At 42.9% G+C, this 20,753-nt stretch overlaps 1 protein-coding gene and 1 long non-coding RNA gene across 8 annotated transcripts in view; one reads left to right on the top strand and one right to left on the bottom strand.

Moving 5' to 3' along the window:
- Positions 1–20,476, bottom strand: part of KCNC1 (potassium voltage-gated channel subfamily C member 1) — a 126,865-nt gene extending 106,389 nt beyond the window's left edge. For 4 of the 6 annotated variants that reach the window (XR_005820027.1, XR_005820028.1, XR_005820026.1 and 1 more), the window contains exon 1: positions 19,567–20,476. Coding sequence is in view for 3 of the 6 variants with exons in the window: in XM_040557397.1 (XP_040413331.1) it covers positions 19,567–20,136 (570 nt within the window). In the remaining 3 variants the exon portion in view is untranslated. The remainder of the gene's footprint in view (positions 1–19,566) is intronic. The other 2 variants (XM_040557399.1, XM_040557398.1) reach the window with 2 other exon arrangements.
- Positions 130–13,952, top strand: LOC121070365. 2 transcript variants are annotated; one of them, XR_005820032.1, is made up of 4 exons: positions 130–264; positions 7,005–7,121; positions 8,092–8,170; positions 8,742–13,952. It is a non-coding gene; the product is annotated as an uncharacterized LOC121070365 (long non-coding RNA). The 2 variants fall into 2 exon arrangements; XR_005820031.1 differs by lacking the exon at positions 7,005–7,121.
- Positions 20,477–20,753: the final 277 nt, after the last annotated feature.

Consider the following 20,753-nt stretch of genomic DNA (forward strand, 5'->3'; position numbering starts at 1 on the left):
GCCTGGTCTCTTGGAGACTCCTCTCAGCTACGCGTGGGCAGGAGGGGATGGGGCAGGCTACATCCCTGCCTGCATCTTCGTGGCACTTGCTGAGTATAATAAGATATTGGTTTGTCTTCTGGTGGAAAAAGAGTATTCAAGGAAGCCCAAGACTGCATGGAAGATGTCAATTTGCCTGGAAAATACTGAGTCTTTGCCACCATTCTCAGGGAGAAGAAATACTAGGTTTTAGAGCAGCATTCTTTGGAACTAAGCACCAAACAGGTATTCCTGGATTTAGTAGTATTGGTTTTGACCTGTTTACATCTATTTACACTGGTGTGTCTGGTGAAATCTTTTTTGTTTTGTTTGTTCTGGCTGTGGGAGGTAGGATCCCTTCCTTCTTTTTCTGCTAATGATTTATTTTGAATTGCCTGAGAAAACAGTTTCTATGCCTCAGTTTGCCCACTTTGTGAGAAAATTGGAAGAATTCTTGCATATCTCACTAGAGGTTTGGACAGGACTGACATTCTTCTGAAGTATTTTGTAGTTCTGGAAAAAGATGTAATGGACAAGTAAAACATTATTACTCCTCTTTTTGTGATTACAGAAAGCTGAGCAGTGACATCTAAGAAAATCTAAAACTCTTCTTAAACATTTATAAACCCTTCTCTTTTTTGCTGTTCTTGTAGGTCCTATTTCTGAAGATGCTCATAGCCAGCACTTGTAGGCAGATTGCTGGGATTTAGGAATATTCAGCCCTGATGCTGATTATTTTTATCCCAATTCAAAATATTTTGACCTCCATGTTACAGGCCAAGTTCTCAGCTGGAGTAAGTGCAGGTATCTCTGTTCAGCTGAACATCTCTGCCTACTTTTATTAGCTAGAGGTCATGCCATATCCCTAACATACACATTTCTCAGTGCAGTGTGGAAGCTACTGCTTTCTGTTTTCCAAGTAGTACAGACAGATAGTGTAGAAGAAATAGGCTTCTAAATCCCGCTCATCATCTGTAAGATGGTTCAGAGTCCATCCTGTTCTGCTAATATATGGCAATTTTAGTACAGAGTCTGGTGACGGAAATATTAACAAGAGTAAACTGTAACAACCTCATAGTGCCAACATCAGCAGGGGCAACTGGATGCTCCTGCAGGGTTTACCTGCTATTAATTCAGAACAAAATTCTTGCTTTAGGGTTTTAACTCCCGCTGTCTGTCCGAAATGCAGTTGCTGTGCTGCTGAACTACTTGAAAAATCCTATCATACACATAATTTCAGGCTGTCTGCAATAAAAACAATAGCAGGCAAGGAGATAGTACAAAGAATGGGTTAAATCACAGACTTCCTACCTCTTTGGTATTCCTGGATAATAATCCACCTACAGTGACTCTACACTGTGGGTAGAAAATGCCTACCTCTTTTTAAACATAATTTATGCACTCCTTTGCCTTTTGAAAAGGATAGACACCAGGCAGAGAGAAGACTGCTCTGCTGCATTAGAGCTCAAAATTAACCATCAAAATGTGTCTGATGTGCAAGTCAATTTGCCAAGTCATAAATGTTACAAACAGACATTTGATTACAGCATGTATTTTTAAAATACGTTTTTTGGCTATGTAGCTCTAGCAAATACCATTTTTTCCAGTTAAAAGTTCCCAGCTAAAAGTTCAGGGATGCATATGTTTTTAACCTAGCACAATAGGAAACCTGCCATAAACTGATTCCCCCAGGTTTCTTTCTGCAAAGGCTGTGTACTGTGAGGCAGTGTCTCCTGTGTGAATCAAAGTGCCCTTGACTCAATCTGCAGTAAGCAGGAAGGAAGGTGCCTGATATTTTTTCTCTGATGCTGCAGTGGCATCTGAGGAGGCTGAAAATATGAAGGAGACTTAAAAGGAAGCTTATTCCTTTATTTTTTTTTTTCCCTTAGGAGAATAAAAGTGGGCTTGGATATGAAGGAGTTGATTGGTGAGAAGTTTCTGCTTATGGGTGCTTTTAAAGTAGAATTCAGACCTAGCAAATTCTATGGTGGTTGCATAAGTCTTGAAGTTACATTGCTAAAGCCTGAAAAGCAAGCAATTGACAGGGGAACATATTTCTAATATTATTTCTTTCTGACCTTTCTTTTTGTTTTGCTTTGAGTTTTGATTAACTTCATGTTAATTGTAATCAATGAACATTGGGGAGGAAAGTGTTGTGGTTTTTTTTTGGTTAAACTTCCAGCAGCTTTCCCTCATTCTTCTGTTTAGAAAAGGAGTAATTCCTGGTACCTTCAGGGATTGCCCCAGGAAAAAAAAAAAACAGGGAGGTCCAGTTTGACATTTTAGATGCCTTGAGTTAGACAACCAGGATAAAAGCAATTTCAGGCCATCCCTGTATGTCATAAAGAAAAAAACACAACGGTAAATATGAGTTAGAATTAACTCTCGAAAAGCAGTACATTTTTTTTCAAGGACCAGAATGCCCCCCAAGAGATTTCATAGCCATTTTCTGCTCACCTATAATGGGGATTATTGGACTATTAGAGTGGAAGAAGGCACCAGTGAGTGAGTCTTGTGCTGTTCATGCATGCCCAACGCACCTTGTGGTCTGTGTCTTAGAGGATATTTTCAAAATGATTTGCATCTCCAAAGGAGATGTGCAACTCTTGTATTGTCTGCCTCACTCCATGAGTCTTTGGGGGAGTAACTAGCTTGCTACCTGTTCTAGCATACTGCAAGTGACAGAAAAGGTCCAAGTGGCATTCTTCTGTCTGCCCTGACTCCTTTCCTCTCACCCTCATCTGTAGTAGCACCTCTGCCGCCTCCAGCTGCGTGTTTCCTCAGGAAGCTATCAGCTTATCTTCAATATCTGCCTGGTGCCTTTGTGTCAGAGGGCTCATAATAATAAAGATGATCCTAGAGATTAGCCCACCCCAGCCAAGAAATGTGACTGATCCCAGTATGCTTTTTGCCTTTCTGTGATTGCTCAGGGAGCTTCAGCATATGTCGGGCTTCAGCACACGCAGCATCTGCTCTGGCATCTCATTCTGTAGGGTGTTGGTCTTCTTGGAAGAGACCCGCTTTGCTAGACACAGCTCTCAGCTCGTACTTAGTCTGCCTGCTCTGGGAAGGCAGCGTGTTTGCTGACAACAGGCAAGATAAAAGTCAAGGGCTCATTCTGTTGCCACTTCAGGGCTGATGTATAACTTCCTCCTTCAGTTTGAAATCCCCGTTTAGATTACATAGGTTGTGGAGGTGATGGGTTCACTTAGATTATTTTTCACTTAGATTATTATATTCATTAGATTCACTTAGACTATTTTCTGGCTTTATGAGGTTGCTGTAAACTGGAACCAGTTAATATGTAGGGTATGAATAAGTCTACTAGTGCTTTAATTCTTCAAGCTTCATTTTAAAATTTCTCTGGGACATATATATAATTCCCTTTTTAAAGTTTGTCATTACTTAGATATTATGTAGTAGTCAATACTGTCAATAATCTGTTACGCATGTTCTGCTTTAATTTTTCATCTGAAGGAGCAAAAAGAATCTTCTGATTTTTTTAAAACTATTGTTTAGAAAGGTTTTGTAGATAGTCTTAAATGGTCCTAATTTTTACCTCCCTGAATCATGAAAGCATTGCTTTCTCGTTTCCTGTCAATCTTACTCAGGAATGCTGAATAATCAGAATGAAGCAAAAATAAGATTGCCTTCTGATCCCTCTGATTTATTTTGAGGAGAACTTCTTTCTGTTGTCAAAAAGATGTCCTCACTTCACCTGCTTAAAGCAAACATGATACTGGAAATTTGTAAAACTTTATCTCCAAATTACTGTGCAGAAATTAGCTAATTAATCCCCACAATACCCAGAAGAGGTAGATAAATAATGCTCTGTTTTCTTGATTACAGATGGAAAAATCACTATCAAGAAGTTGGGGCTTGCCAGAGGTCAATTCTGCAGTTAGATCAAGAATTAGTGCGTTCCTGTGCTTCCTACACGAGATGATACTGCTTTTTTCTACCGTGCCTCTTCCTTGTTGTTTCAGCTCAGTCACTGTATCTGCCACTGAATCCTACACGTTCATATTGGAGTCATCTTTTCATTAGACATCACATATCCTCAACTGAAGACTGTGTTTATTTCAGACTTCCTTTTTAAGTGACGTGGTCAAACAAGGGCCAAGGGCTGCTAATTGTCCCTGGATTTGATGTGCAATGAGAATCATCCCTGGAATAATACCTATGGGGACTGACACAGACACTTGCATCCTTTGGTCTGACAGAGCAAGAGCCTTGTGGCTCCTTCTCACTTCCACAAGTACCATCTGCAGTTATTAGGCCAGCTTTTTTATTTTTTATTTCCCCCTCCTGAAATCCCATTTAGTGTTGGATCACAGCTGAAAGAAGTCTGTGTGTGGTGAAGACCATAATTATTGTGCAGGACTCTTAAGAGGAGAAGCTGTTTTGGCTAGGTTGGAATGGTGAAGTCTCTGCCATAGGCTCTTAAATAGATGAATTTGGCCTTTTTTTTTTTTTTCTCCCTGCCAAGCTCTCATGCCAGTCATCAAGGTGTTTGACCTTCTCAGGCCACAATAAAAGATGAGTGCATCTGAACTCACTGCCCAAAAACCTCAAACGCCCCTACAGCAAAGGCTTCTCCAGAGCAAGAGGTTTTTCACTGTGGAGCCTAACACTTTATTGGCAAGCTTGCAACAGCAAAATGTGCTCTTCTTACTACAAAACCTATTACTGCAAATTCCCGTCTTCTTGTGAGGGCTGCCTTCTTGCTTGTGGCACATGCGAATGTACTGGCATGTTGCTTACTCATTGGAATTAGTCTGATTATGTTCTCACCTTGCTGGAAAAGGAGGAGGGCTTTGTTGTTGGTTAACACAGTTTGAGATGTCAAGCTCTTGACAGTCTTGTTTCTCTGCTACTAAGCAGGTGATCTGTCATCCTGCATTCCCTTTTCAGGGTCCCAATGCTGTTCTTCTGCTGTAGTGGGCACTGAAGAGTGGGACCTCCCTCTCCTCACAGTCATTTGTTCTTCCAATTCTGAAGCCTCCTCCTGTCTCCTATTTGCTATGTCCTACTTCTGACATTTTCTTTCTCATTGCTTATACTGGAACCCACTATCTTCTGTACTTCTGCTTCAAGAGAGTGTCCTTTGAATGTCTGATGATGACTGCAGTTCCTCTGCTGCATAGCATCTCATGCTCTGTGAGCAGCAGGTCAGTCATCCAACAATTAAATGGTGCTTAAAAACAGAACTGGCGCCACAGCCTCTGGGTGAAAGGGGAACAACAAGAAAGACAAGATGATGTTGATCCTTCTAAAAGGAAGAGTGGTTTTGTGTCCAGAAAGGGACACAAAAACACAAAGCCAGGCTGAGAAACGTGAAGAAACATTCACAAGCAAGCCCCTATCTTCCTGATCTATGTGGAAACCTGTTTTTATCCTCAGCTAATTTGCAAACAAGAAAAACTCACCCAACACAAAGCTAAAGGACTGTAAGCAGGACATGTGGAATGTTATTTGGAAATAACTCAATGGAAATTGGAAAAAAAAGTCATTTTTTTCTTGAAAATGTTCAACAATATTTGCCTTATGTGTCCTGCAGACTTGAAACTGGCAAGGCTTTTTCCTTTTCCAAAGGTTGTAACAGATAAGTAGGTTTGTGCAGAAAGCTGCTTTTTATATTTCTGTCATTCCCCCTTACACTGGCTCTTTTGCTCTTTCCACCCACCATTTTAGTTTTTTACTTTTTTCTGAAGTAAAGTTGAGGGAGGAAAGAAACTAATAATGGGAGAAAAAATTTTCTCATGAAGAAAAGAGACTTTTAATACACTTTCTTTAAGAGGGGGCAGAAAAGTTTGTTTGTTTTTGTTTTTCCAAAATAGAAAATATATGTACATGTATTTGGCCAGCTGTAGATCTGAAACAGCAGAATACGTATACTATAACTGTTGATACTCCAAAAGCTGTTTCAGAGTAAATACAATAAAATAAAAATCTGTATAGTGTGAGAAGGCTCCCTAAGCCTCATCTGCAGAGTTTCCAAAAGCTATGATGCAGAGACAAATGAGGCTGTAGAATAAATGGTAAAGAGGACCAATGACACTCCACTTTCAGCTTGTCTCTTTCTATGTGTATCTTTAAAAAATAAAATCAGTGCCTCAGCATAGCAAGAAGCTCAAAACTACTAGTGATTCTTTAGCATTTCAATGAAGGTAGATTTATTTAAAAAAAAAAAAAAAAGGAAAAAAAGGTTGTACCTAAAGTGCAAATTAGTGGCGAGTTCTATTAACTGTAAGAATTCATAATTTAGGCTAGCGACTTGGCTTAAGAGTGTTTCCATGGCCTGTGGGCATTTTAATAGCAGGACTGCAGTAAGCGCTAGCAGGGATTCTGCAGCTTGATAGCTTTGGGTCGTCTGGAATTTGTTCTTGATTACAGCTAGCATCATGTGCAGTGCAGGTAGTGAATGAGAAGATGCATTTTCCATTTGTATCCAAATATTTATTGATTTTTTTTTTTTTACAGCTTCTGGTCTCTCAGGAAACGTGGTACAGGGCTTGGGAACATAGTTTCTGCACATAAATCTTCTACTGAGACTTTCCTGAATGTCCTTCTGAGCCCTATGCCACTGTGTACATTACAGCTCTTGTAGCAAAACCTCTAGACCAACCTTCTGCTGTATCTGGACAAAGTCACATACAGCCTTTCTCCCTGCAGAAACCTCATTTTTGTTCTTTTGCCGAAGTTTTCAAAACGAGGAGCAAAGGATACCGCAGAAAGGGATTTTTACTGAAAGTTTTGCAGCTGCAGGAATTCATGATGTGCCCCCAGCTACCACAAGCACAAATGAGGGCTGCTAGGCTGGCATTGCTAAATAGAACCTGCTTGGCTATTGGGATGAATGGTGTGAGCAAGTATCCTGGTGGCAAAAAGGAGCTGCCATTCCCAACATTCACACCTAGGATCTCAGCTTAAGTTTAGCACGATTCCTACACCTGTAACCATGCACATCTTGCTTCTAAAAATAGGTTTAGTTGTGCTAAGAAGAGATTAGATGAAATTTCTTGATGGTCTGAATTGGACCTTGCTGTTAAAGTCAAGAGCCAGGAAAGCTTATATTTGCAAGAAATGCCATAACATCAAAGGTCAGTTATTTATGTTGCTCCTAGCAGAAATACAACCACTAAGAACTCCTACTGGAATGAAGGAAGCACAAAAAAGTACTTCACATTGGTGGTTATATATATGAAATAGGCTGATTTGGTTTTCTTGTGGAACATACAGAGAACAAGAGGCCTAGGAACACAGCTCCAAACTCCCCAGCTTTTGCTCGTATTTGTGCCACAGCTCTCAGCAGGATTACTTTTGCATCTATGTTTGCCGTAGTTCCTCCTTTTTCCCTTTTGAATAATTTTAAGAGACAAGATGACAGATCAGATTAGAAAAATACCTATAAATAATACTGTAAAGAGGCATTTACCCACTGAATCTAAAAGTCTTTCCTTGATTTAGTTTTATTTTCATAAACTTCATCTTACTTGACACTGACAGTGATTCATATAAATATTAAGTATTCATTTTTAGTCCACTGCACATAAGTGAAGCTAAACTGTAGTGTTCTTTGGAGTTTTACCCTGCAGGTCCTTACTTAGGCCTCCCAATGGGAAGACGGACAGAAGGATTCAGTTTTGGAATACTCTACAACTTGGTCTTATGACCCTATATTAAATAAGATAAATGTGGTGTTTTTAAAGATGTTCAGTGACGTTCACATTTCAAAGCTTGCTTCCCCCCTACCCCCCCCCCCCCAGCTTCTGCAGAATGTGAAAATAAGGTGTTACCCCAAATTAAAACTTAAATCTGAATGCTGTGGAGTATAACATTTCTAATTTAAACCTCCTTTTTTGTGCTCTGGTTTACAACTTTTACCATTATATTTATTCTTCTGCTCTATCTTTTTTTTCAATTAAATCAGGTTTTTAAATGTTTTATTTATCAAAATGTTTTCTTCTTTAAACTGCACAGCAAAGCTACTGAAGCATTGAAAGACTTTTTTTTTTTTACCAGTATTTGTCACTTTTAAATTTTAATACAGTTGTGTTTCTGTTCTAGCAGGAGTTGATTTGATAACAGATGGAAAAACTGAAAAACTGCCTCCGCTTCATTAAAGCCCCTCACAAGACTCTTATATAAGGTAGAGTAGAGAAAGGATACTTAACACTAGTTTCTACTAAGATTTTGAGCTAGTTTTGGGTGTATCATGAAGGCAGTGAATGTAATGGCTAGAATGCTTATTGATCACTTCTGTGTTGTTCGTTTATGCCAGACCTAAAGCATATGTGCTGTAAAAGGCACTAACCTTGCAACGACTTGTTCTAGTGCTTTTCCAAGTTAAACTTACCCTGGCAGTAGTTTAATTGAGATCGCTTTCCTTTAATGCACTTTGAAATATTAAAAAGTAATAAAATGCAAGTGATCAATTTCCATTTAAATGAAAAGAATGTTTATGTTAAAATATTGATGAAAAGACAGCCTTCAGAGATTTTAAGAATACTTGTATTTACATGGCATGACTGAAAGGTGACAGATTGATAGCCCTGGGAAATGCAGGTTTGTTCAGAACAAATTACGTGATGTGTCCTTACACTGACTTGGGAGCTCACTTGCCAGCATGGCAGGACTGCTCAGGCTCTGGGGTGAAAAAGTTCGCTTTACTTCTGTTGAGATGCTAATTTTTGTGCATTTTGTACATTCCTTCTCCGTAGGGGCTGTGCAGAGATCACTAAAGCTCATCACACAGTCAGCCACCCGATGACACCTGGTCACTTCCTAACAGGTACTGACTTTGAACTAGCAAGCGATTAAATATAAAAATCCTACAAAATTTAAGTTACGTGGTCTCCAGCAACGTCACTACAGGTATCTGTTTTCTGTTCTTAACCTTGCTGAGTTCAGTAGTGTGGAATTATCACACGGGAGCAGCTTCTTAGTTCCATATTATTGGGAAAAAGTGCTTTGTCACATATCCAGGATATCGTTTTGTGAATTCCCCGTGCTGTGCAGACTGGATCACCCTCGCTAACTGCCTGGATTATGCAGCTGTCTGAAGCAGGGAAGCCTCCTGAGCAGAGACAGTGAAAACTTGAAAATCATGCAGTTGGAGGAATATACTAAACTTAAAATTTCACATCTTTAGCAAAAACTTTAACTGCTAGATTATTGCATAAGGGGAACTGTTTTTCACTACTAATATCCCGTTTTCATTTGAGCACAGTTCTGAACACAGCTTCTATTCAGTATGTAGTTGGCATGCTCAAGTACTTTTAAAGGACTGAGCCTGTTAGCAACGAAAAATTCTGGGCATTAACAAGACTGATACAAGGTAGTTACCAACAATACTAAGGTAGCTCTGGACACAGGCAGGTACAATACTGTAGGCGCTGGGAAATTTTAATATGCATCTTAAAAAATGACATCTGCAGGGCTCATGTTTTGCTAATCATAAGTTTGAACTCCCATGGCTACATCCTTTTTTGACTCTGGCTTCCGAAGTGAGGATGCCGGGACTGAGTGCTAAATTCCCATGATGCAGGAGGGATGGGAGTGTCCACCCTGCTGTCTTTGTGCTGACTGATGCATCTCATATGCATGCTGCACCTTTTGAAGAATCATAGCTTTGGGTATCTCCTCCTCTAGTCCAGCTTGGTTTGCGAAACTATATCCATGGAGTGTAAATTCTTCCCACAGGTTGTTATTGTTAACTTGGTGTTTTTAGGGCATCTAGAGGGCTCAACAGAAATCAGAAGCCTGTTGTGCTAGTTACTGCAACACATGCATTGTAAGGGAGTGCCAAAAAATGCAAGTAACCTGAGAAAAGTTATTTTCCCATTTTGAAAATGATGTACCAAGATTTAATGTCCTGCGATTCCACATGGAGTAAAATTCACAGAAAATGAGGGAGGAGGGCTGAGGCATACCCAAACAATCTGGTTTAATGAGCTAACAGAATGTGCTGTTTGTGCCCCATTGCAAATGTTCATTTGGTAAGCTATATGGATATGGCCCTTCTTCATACTAGTGGTGTGCTGTAGATGCTAGCTGAAACCCCAGAGAGGTTTCTTCAGAGCTAACATATGCAGGCAAGTAGGGCACACAAATAATGACTTTAGTCAGAACTGCTAACAAATGTTTGCTTGATAATCTGCATTAATTCAGTTACTTGCAATCATCTGTCCAAATCTCAGCTTTTTTTTTCCCTCTCTGCTTTCTAGTAAATTCATAGCATGTGTGTATTTCTGATTAAGTGAGATCTTGAAAGTCCAATATGTGGACAGTTCTGCATGAAAGCTAATGATCACCTAATCAGAACAAAGGCTTACCCTGTTGTCCTAGCCCAGATATCCTTTGAAGATAGTAAATGTGCTGTTTTAGGAGTTGCTATAGCTGATGATCAAACCTGTGAAGATAAATTTGTGTTTTGGAGTTGAAGACACCATACAATTGCTACAGAATTTCAAACTTGTGATTTGCCTTTGGTTCATGTCACACTGACACCTAGAAGATAAAATGAGCTTTTCTTAGTGGACCAGGTTCTCCAAAAGATGTTTTCTTTAGAAAAGTGAAGGCACTTTTGCAGTATTGATTTCCTGCTGCATAGACATAACTAACATTTCAGGAGATCTATACCAGTTTAAAATTTACATTAGCTCTTTTAATGAAATCACTAGCACCTTTGGGACTTCTTGGTAGGATAAACACTGAACTCATAGCAGCTGAACACTAAATTTCAACATCACTTAAGCAAAATTCAGATAGTAGTTGATCTACTACTTCCCCTTCCCCCAGCACAACAACAACAAAAACAAGAGCAATTGACTCAATCTGGTATTGGTTGAGTTATTATAGCATAGTTAGGTTGTTCTTGGTTTTTCCCGACACGTGCTTTACCAAAAAAACTTGAGTTAAAATCAGTTCTGCCGCATGCGGGACACACTGCCAAGAAGTGCTAAGACGTACTGTCACTAGCTTTCTTGCAAAACTCCACACTGTAAGCAATGGGGAGATCCATGCTAAAAAAAGAAAGAGGAATTACACAATGTGGCCGATATTATGTTGTTTTGTTTTTAGAGTAGAGATCGGAGGCTGCTGTGAAGACAAGCCCTTTTGCATTTAGTGCTGTGGCAATTTCACAATTGTCTTTGTCCTGAAAAATAATTTTCTGAAGTGGGTCTGCATGGGTCTCGGGCTGGATCCCATTAAAATCAGTGGTAGCTGGGGCAGTGGCCCTACAAGACGGGGCTGGACTATACTGAAGGTCTCTTAACTGCTTGCCCATGTCCTTTTATGCTGTAGACATGACCTCCATTCCAACAGAGGTTGTAGGTGCCCAGGCTTTTGTAGGGGGTTCTCCTTATACATTTTCCTGAAGTCTGTTATCAAATTAGAATACTCTAAAGTTTTTCATTTAGCTTATGCCTGGACAAATCATAGCAATGGCCTGCACCATCTCCACCTGTCAATTGATCTGGAGTAATGAACAGTGCAAGAATCCAAAGTGACAACTAGAATAGGGTTATTGGGATGAAATTTCAAAGTGAAATCTGCAGCAGAATTTCTGATGCATGTGAAGTCATAGGCAACCTGAACCGACTAGATCTTTCTGTATTTCAATAGGGAAATGCAGGTAATGCTTCAAGTGTGTTTTTAGAGGGCAAAGGTGGGCAGGATGAGGGATTCTGCTGCAGTTGAAACAAGAAGCTGTTAATCTGTTGGTGTATTTCTGTGCATGTTTTGATTTGTGTGTGTGGATGCTGAGTAGATCAGCCAGGAAACTAAGAAAATAAGATGTATTCAGGTTGGTTGCGCAGACCAAAATGCCTGTCCTGTCTTGTATTTGTCTCTGGGAAATTGAAAGACTCAGTAGGAATAGGTTTTTGCCTTTTGTTATTTAAAAACAATAATCCGTCTTCCTGCTTTTTTGAAGGGATATTCTTTCTGAATTTTCCAAATAAAAAGCCAGTCAGATATTTTACACTGTTTCACGCTTTCACGACACCATGATGGTCCTGACCATTTTCTCAATGTAAATCTAGCAGTGCTGAGGTTTGCTGCTGCTCCTCAAGTATCGACATAATTACATAAGAGTGTGCCAGCAGCAAGTGCCTGTGCTGGTGGATCATGTGCAGCACACACATTGCTGGCTGTCCGCAGCGCACTGAAAGCAGAGATTTATTGCATTTACAAAGGGCCATTACAATGCAATTTTAACTTACTGTCATTAAAGGGTCTTACATCATAAGCAATCACTGTAAAAAGCCTTAGACTCAGACTTATTCTTCATTTTTATAGCGTGATTTATTAGAGCCCCCATTATATCTTATAAATCATATCTGAAAGAAATAAAAATCAATTAGGGCCTGGTCCTTTCACCTTTACCCGTGTTGGGCAGTGTCTTGTGCTCAGCCTGGAGGAAACGGGGACGTTCCTGGAGTAAGGGATCGCTAGCAGAGGAGGAGTGAAGACAGCAAAGTCTGGGTCCTTACTGAGCACAGGAGAGAGATGTAAAAATTTTTTGGGAAATATTCTGCAGGGAGGGGGTGGTTCTCCATAGATTTCTCTGATTTCATCTGATCCTAACACCGTGCCTCCCGAGTACTGTTTGAAGTGAATCACGTATTTATGTAATGCAACATTCAGCAGAGAAAGCCAAGTCAGCCTTCTAATGCTGTTCTTTCCTCGGATCAAATTCAGCATGTAGTAACTAAGCTAATTGAAATACAGTTGCAAAGATCTCAAAATGGCTGTTCTGTTAGTGTGATCCCACAAGAATGCACTGCATTTCATAAAATCAAGCCTATATAAAATGGAAACTCAGCTTTGCTATCTGTATTTGCATGAGAAAGGCTTACTTAAATGATTATCAATTAGGGCTCAATTTTTCAATCTGAATACCCCTGCTTGCCCTTTTTATTATGAAATACAGCACTTGGATATGATTTGATTGAACATTAATTGAAGTCATGTGGTTTGAATGGGGATGTATTCTGTAGTCCTTTGCAGTGAAAAATGCCACTAAGATCATGAAGAGCTCTGCCAGCATTAGAGCTCTGTGTTTTGATGCAGTGTGCTCAGGTCTTTGGTTATGAAAATATATGTATTTGAATATGTATGTTCCTAATAAGTTGCTAAGATCTATTGCACCTCAGTGCTTTGGAACAGAAACATGCAATGTATATATTAAAAAAAAAGCCCTACACGGCAATTAATCTGTTATCCTGAACCGTACCACAGGAAAATTCATTTCTATCCTTGAAGTTGCTGGTAATTTTGGCAGGGAATTTCAGTAACAGTAAGGCTGGACCCTCTGTTGCTGGTTTGCTTCCATCTCTCCTTATCTTAAAAGAAAGGCAATATGTATAGACTATACTAAGGTAGTACCATAAATATATACAGAGCAGTCTTGTATTTTTAAAAATAAGAAAGATGAGTACCAGTAAATACTGGACTGTACAAAAGAAGGAAAAACAAATTGGAAAAATAATTTTCCTAGGTACAGTCTAATATATCCCATTTTTGATCAGTTCTAAAATAAAAATATAATGGATCATTGTATCCTTTGTCTCATGATGCACCAACACAGAACACCAGTATTTTTTTGCCTTTTATTTTTTCCCCTAACCAGAACCAAAATAGCAAATGTCAGGGAAAGGGCAAAGAAAATAACTGAAGGCATATAGGGATGGATTTAAAGAGAGAAGAGACCAAATATTGTTCTGAAACCAGTCGCTAAATTCATACTGATTTCAGTGGCACCAAGGTTACATTTTTAGAAGTATTTTGGGATGGTTTAATTTTGAAGCCCTTCCTCATATGGAAATCCCACTCAGCGTCGTAGGAGGTGCTGGTGATAGGAAGGCATATATATGTGTATGCATATGATGGTATGATCCATACAATCACAGCCTTGGCTAAATCAAGGAAATTTTGTAACCTAGAAACATTAAAATTAAGTAAGATTAAATATATTTTTATATATATATATGAAAATGGCAACAGATGCTGTTCTTTTTAAAGGTTTTAAGATAATAGAAATAAAATTGGAAATGGGCAAATGGATTAAACACCCTTCCATGAATTAAAACTGCTAAGTCTGTGCTACGCAGCCATAGCTTTGTCAGGTGGGTAACATCATCCCTCTGATCTTCCTGTGAGGTTGTGGCTTCAAAGAGACTGTCAGATTTTCCGGGCAGACATCCCCTCTTCCTATGTGCTCCTGAACAACTCGAACCAATGAAGTCATGGTTCTGCATGGTTGCTATGATCAGTTTTGTTTTCTTTTTTTTTTTTCCCTTGGTGGTAGCTTTAAAATTTATTACTTCTGAAGCCAGAGGGACAATTCACAGGAGTTATTTGTGAGTGTGCCTGCTCCCACCTTGGCTAACTCAGCAGGGACAGAAGCTGGGCCGTGGCCAACGCTTTCCAGCTGGGATTGCAAAGGCTGCTTTGGACAGCATGCAGAGGAGCCGAGACCGTGCTTACTAATGGGTTATGTAAGGATTTGCAGTAACGTGTCTCTTGATGGGAGAAAATAGGAATAAGATGGGATTTTAGGAGCTATGTTAATTATGAATGACAGAAGGGTGGTTAATAGATGTCTATCTGTAATTCCATTATACTACAAGTGCAGGGGAAACTTCATTTAATGTAGAAGGATTCTCATTTTTCCAGAGCTGTAATGCAGCGTGCAGTTAAAATTAGGCTCTCTAGTTAGTTGTCAGCGTATGTGGTGAGAATTACTGCAGCCAGCTTCAGTGCCGGATTAGCCATGCCTCTGCAGGGGAGACCTCACTCAAAGGCCCGAGGTGGGAGAGCAGCTCCATAAAATCCCCCTGCGGGGAGAAGAGCCCCTGTGGGTAGGGGATGCGTGTGGGGCCGCTATCCTCCTCTTCCTTCTCCTCCCTGCCTGCTCATGAGTGGCAGGAGCACCCTGAGATGCCTGTCCGAGGAGCATTCTTGTGCTGAACGTATCCTGCATGAGACTGCTGCAGGATAAGCCCTCCTTGTGAGGGGCGACGCCTACCTGCACCTGCCTGGGTGATTTCACTGGGTCCTGAGCTCTATCCAGCAGGCTAGAGACTGAGCAGAAGTCTCCCAAGACTCTAAGCCCCAGGACAGTATGGTTATCAGGAATTAGGATCCCGTAAGCCTTCCCATTCCGACAGGATGCATTTTATATGGAGAAAAACTAGTTTAAATGAACACAGCAGGGTTGAAGGGCTCCTGAATGTACAAAAGAGAGCTGGAAGAAATCCCTTTTTCTCATCTCTTCCCTGCTAGCCTTTATACTGTCTCCTTTCTCATGACCAGAACTTGCCTTTCCAAAGTCACCTGCTGAGGAAAGCCGATCCTTCTGCGGGGTGGCAAGGGAGAACAGGCGGGACAGGTGAGTGAGTTTTGCCATGAGCCTTTCCTCTTCCAGATCAGGGCTGTACAGCATACGCCAGGATGGCAAGTCAAGCTGTTGGGGACTTTCCATGGGACCCCAAACAGCTTTTATTTAAAAACAGTAAAAATGTTGATTTGGAAGGACTACAAAAGCTTCCCTTAGGGTTCCTTCATGAAGCCTAACTGTCCAATGTGAATGTGAGTGCTCGCACAGGAGCTCAGCTGAGAGCTGCAGGTTCCAAAAGGCTGACTGACCTCACGGCCATGAACCAACACAACCACAACCTTACCCTGCTGGGGAGGAGGACGAGAAGGAAGGGGGCAAGGATGTTAGACACCTGCAGGCCAAATGCTCCAGGAAGTCAGTGGGAGCTTGGCTTGTGTAAGAACAGCATGGCCAGACAGAAAACTGAAGGAGACAAGGTGCTAGGAAAGTATTTTTCACACACGGTGAGCACACAGAGGCCTATGAGGTCTAACGAGTGCAGAAGGCAGAACTTGAGGACAACCTAACTCCCAGATATGCTGCTTTAGGGTGTCTGTGCAACTCTGAGGAGATTTTTCCCTTTGTATATACTTAGGGAAAGTACGTTTACAGAGGTGCCTGAAGACGTGCAAAAGGTCCTAACAAGCTTTAGAGAAATGTCCCACTGATTTAGGTGCCCGGTACCCGCTGGTGTGTGGTGATGTTTAAGCTGCCTGAGGAGATGCTTTTGCAAATCCACCTGGATGGCTGCCGGTCTGCATGTGCACCCGGTATCTCTGTGAAGCTGGCCTTTTCCGTCACCTCATCTGCTACTCTGTTCAGACCTCCAGGTACCAGACTTTGCCTCCATTACCCAAATGGGATCCTTTATGGTATGGAGAATTGCAAGACCTCTTTACTTTATTAAGGTAGGTGTCTAAGGCAAGGTGTGATTTGAAACAAGCTACATTTTCTTCAGATTTAGACCATGCAAAGTGTTTGATCTCTCAGAATGAATTGCATTATGCAAGAAATTAGTATTTAGAAACCTGGAGTGTAATTAAACCTAGCCTCTATTGTTTTAACAGGGAACTGTTAACTATGCTGCATCTAACAACAAACAAGTAGTAACTGGGATCTTATGCTTGGTCAAAGTAAGTTTATAAACAGACCAAATTTGCAGTTAGCTGATCTTGCCTGAAATACACAAGTGCTCTTCCCTTCCCCCTGGCCACCTACAGTGAGATCTGCAATGAGATCAGATACCATTTATTATGAGTTAGGTGCTGGTAGGTAGTCAAAGGGCTTGTGTTTGTAAACAGTGCTCATGGAAATGCTCCAGGAATGGCTACATTGGAGTAAATTCTTAGCCTTCCTTAGACTGTTCCTGATCATCCACTGCATTACTGTACCAGATATAGTCCAGGGAAATCCTTGCTTTATTCAGATCTGCAGCTATGTTTGTATGCCATATCCCTTGTACTTGTTCGAGTGTAACAGTATAAAGGTTATGTAAATTGATGTTTATATTAAGATGTTACTTTGGAATACATTTTGGTGTCAAATATATACACCAAACATATATAATAACCATTAGTACAAGTCTAAGATCCAATTAGGCTGAGAAATTTTGTGATGTAAATATTTGACAAAATGGCAGTGAATTTAAATTTTTGCATGACTGGAATAGTCAGTAATTGAAAGCAGCATACACAATTATAAGGGAGGTAAGGGTGGATTTGTTGCCTGACTATACTTTGCTAAGAATTGCTTTAATATACCATTCGCTTGTTAATGATGCTGTCAATTATTTTACTATAAATTAGCTATTGTGAGTTTGAGATCTTTTTGCAGTGTCTGTCATTAGGTTAAGGACTCCCATCTCTTTTTACATCCATAACCATAACATACGGCTTTTATTAGAAAATGTTAAGTGTCTTTTAATGTCTCCTTAATGGACAGTGTGTGCATGTGTTGATGATGAAAGCCATCTTCCTTCATGCAAAATATTAATGCATACGGCCTGTGTCTCCATAGATACGAGTTAAGGAATGGTATTTAACCCATGAAATATTCAGTATACACTTAACTTCAGAAATCATGTTTCCCTAATTTAACAGTCCTTTAAAAAAGAGCAAGTTAAAAGTAAATCAGGGGTTGAATTCTACCAGGTATGCACATGTAACTGTGAATAAATGGTATAATAACCACTGGAAAAAAAAAAGTCTCTGTAAAATGCCTATTCCTAAATGGAAATACCCTCAGGGAATTAGGAAATGGATTCTTTTTCCTGCTAGAATTCCAGCTTGTACATCATAGACCCTTAATATTGGTTATATATTTTGCCCTCCAACCTAAAATATCGGAATGTTTCCAAGAAAAACGGTGTTTTAACCTCTCATCTGTTTATAGCTTTTTTTGTTGGAGCAGCTTTATGCGTTCAGCCTTTGGATCAGTCTACAGCATCTTGGACAAGCACACTGCTTTGACCTGAGATGTGTTCTACCAACAGATTCCTGGCCACCAGAGAGATCTGCTATTCAAATCAATGCCTGCTAATGTCGGGCTTGATTAAAGGAAGCTAACTAAGCCTTTTGAAGGATACCCTCCAGCCTTCCCTCTCTGTTTCCATGTTCCCTTGGCAGAAATCGGGGATTTGAAAGCTGCAGTTCAACAGCATCATCCTTTCATGTTGTGGTAAATATTTTATTATTCATTTATCCTCTGTGCTGTTTAAAGGAATTCATTTAAAATATTAACTTCTTTGTTCGGGGATGAAGTCTCCAAAGGGTATGCAAACAAGAATCTTTAGAAACGCACCAAGATATAACTCCAGGCTCTGCTCCAGCTTTCCCATTCATTCAGTCTGCAGACCTGGCGGCTCCCTGCTGGAGATCTCTGCTCAGCCCAAAAGTCTCCAGCAGCCGGTTTCACCACCCATTCATACACCACCAGCTTCCCTGTCTCTGCTCCCTGCCTTTCCACGGCTTTCCTCCATCCACCAAATTTGCTCCTTAATTTGATCTCACTCCTTTGATCGTCCTCAGGAGCACTGCTCATCCTCCCCCACCAAAGCATCAGTCATCCCCACTGAGGGCTGGCAGCAGCTCTCTGCCTTCGCAAGGTATGTTTAAGAGCAGAGTAACGCTTACCCAAGCCGATTTCTTTGTGAAGGCACTATCCTTCACCTATTTTTCCTGCTTGTCAAAACAGACGCCTTGGGGCTTAATCCTGCTGTTGCTCCCAAAGTAAATGTTTTCCTTACCTTTAACTTCCCTTGCAGAATCAGGCCCTAACGTCACTATCCTCATAGGTAATAGCACCGCAGGCACCGACTGAGAGGCGTCGGGTGCCTGTTTAAGACCATCTTTATTCACAGCTATGCTGGGAATTGCACCAGTGTGCATTCCCCTTCCCCAAACAACTGCAGGCACCAAGAGGGAGGAGTTGTCCTTCAGCAGCCAGGCAAGAAACCTGTCAAACACAGTGTCCCTTCTACATGAATGAACCCTCTCCTCTGATTAATACTTTGCATTTCCCACAAGGGAAAAAGACAGAGTAGAGGGGTAAGTGAGCGACTGAATTATCCATTCTCAGAGAATCAGGATCATAAATATTTAACACGGTACGTATGAGAACAGACTGCCTTTCCAGTCCAGGCTAAGAAACTCTCCAAATCCCCTGGTCCCACAGGGACTGCCTGCTCCCGTGATCCTTTTTCCATCTCCTGAAGGGGAGAGAGCTGGTAGCTCATGAGAGGGCTGGACAAAGGTGCCTCTCCTTACAGGGGTATAACTGACTGTAAAAATCTGTGCGTGGAGGGAAATTACCTGCAATAATGGAGATCTCCCTTCTCCCGCAGGAGTGCCTGGCCTGTGCATGGGGCTCTGCCCCAGACTGTGGGTTTTTAGGAGCCTGCTGGAGAATGAGGGCCTCGGCAGCCCCCACGTGAGTACGCGAGCTCATGCCACGGTGTCCACCTGTGTGCCCCGTGCACGGGACCTGCTCGAGAGCGTGGGTTACGTCCCCACAGCCCACACCTCTTTTTGTGTGACCCCCCACCCTGGTGTGGGTGCCTGCCCTGCTGCGCCAGTGGCGGTAGGCTCGGTGACACGGGCAGGGAGCGGGGCTGAGGGGTGCCTGGGCGTTTCGAGGAGGGCGCTGCTGGCAGCAGAGCTTACCCTTGCATATCTGGAGGAGTAGGGGTCCTCGAAGAGCGCCCAGATGCGGGGCTGCCACCGCCGCCAGAAGCCCCCGGACCTGCCATCGGGGGAGTCGCTGAGCGCCAGGCGTTTTGTCATCTCCAGCTCCTCTTCCCCGTCACCGGAGTCTCCGGTGCCATCGACGTCGCCGTCCTCGGCGCTGCTATCCAGGGGCGCCCCGCCGAAGCTGTCCAGGGCCTCTTCGGCGTCGCGGTGCTGCCGGTAGGTCATCCAGCAGCAGGGCTCCACGTCGGTCTCATCGATGCCCCAGAAGGCCAGCTCCTCCTCGTACAGGGGCCCGCACACGTCGGCGGGGCAGTGCAGCTTGCCCGTGCGGTAGTAATTCAGGATGTGGGCGAAGACGCCCGGGTGGCGGTCGAAGAAAAACTCATCCGTGCGGGGGTCATAGTCGAAGTGGCTGTGGGCATCGGGCTCGGCGATCCAGGCCAGCCGAGTGCCGGGCAGGGTGCGGAGGGTGCTGCGGTAAGTCTGGTGCCTAGTCCCTCCCACGTTGATCACAATGCGGTCGCTCTCGTCGCCCTGGCCCATCTCGTCTCTTCTCAGGCATGTCGCAGACGCATCCGAGCAAGCACGGCAGGCAGCGAGCCCGCGAGGGGACGGCTGCGGGGCCGGCTCCGCTCCCGGGGCCGGGGGCTGCCGGTGCCGCCCGGCTCAGGGCAGCGGCTCGGCGGGCGGCGTGGCCGCGGCGGCGGCGGGGAAGGCAGGGGCAGGGGGGGACATGCTCCGGGAGCGCGGCCGCTGCGGAGGCTGGGGAGCAGCGGGGCCGTGCCGGAGGGGGAGGGCCCTTCGCTGGTTGGCCGCGGCCAAAAACATAGGAGGGAAAAAAAAAAAAAAAAAGAAAGGGGAGAAAAAAAAAAAAAGGAGAATCGCGGCGGCGGCGGCGCTGCCCACAGGTGCTGCCGGGGAGGGGGCGGCGGGGCTCTGCCCGCGCCCTTCCCCGGCACCGGGGCGGCGGCGGCGGCGGGGGGCGCCCGGAGGTGCTGAACGGACAGCGCCTGCTCCGCCGCGCCGGGCGGAGAGCGGGGCCGGGCGGCGGGCGCCCGCTGCTCCTCCCGCTGCCGCCGCTGCCGGGCGCCTCCGAGCTGCCCGCCCGCTGCTGCCCGCCCGAGCCGCGCAGGCGCCCCGCTCCCGCCCCGCCGCCGCTC

Source organism: Cygnus olor, chromosome 5 (assembly GCF_009769625.2).
Source record: "Cygnus olor isolate bCygOlo1 chromosome 5, bCygOlo1.pri.v2, whole genome shotgun sequence".
NCBI classification, from domain to species: domain Eukaryota; kingdom Metazoa; phylum Chordata; class Aves; order Anseriformes; family Anatidae; genus Cygnus; species Cygnus olor.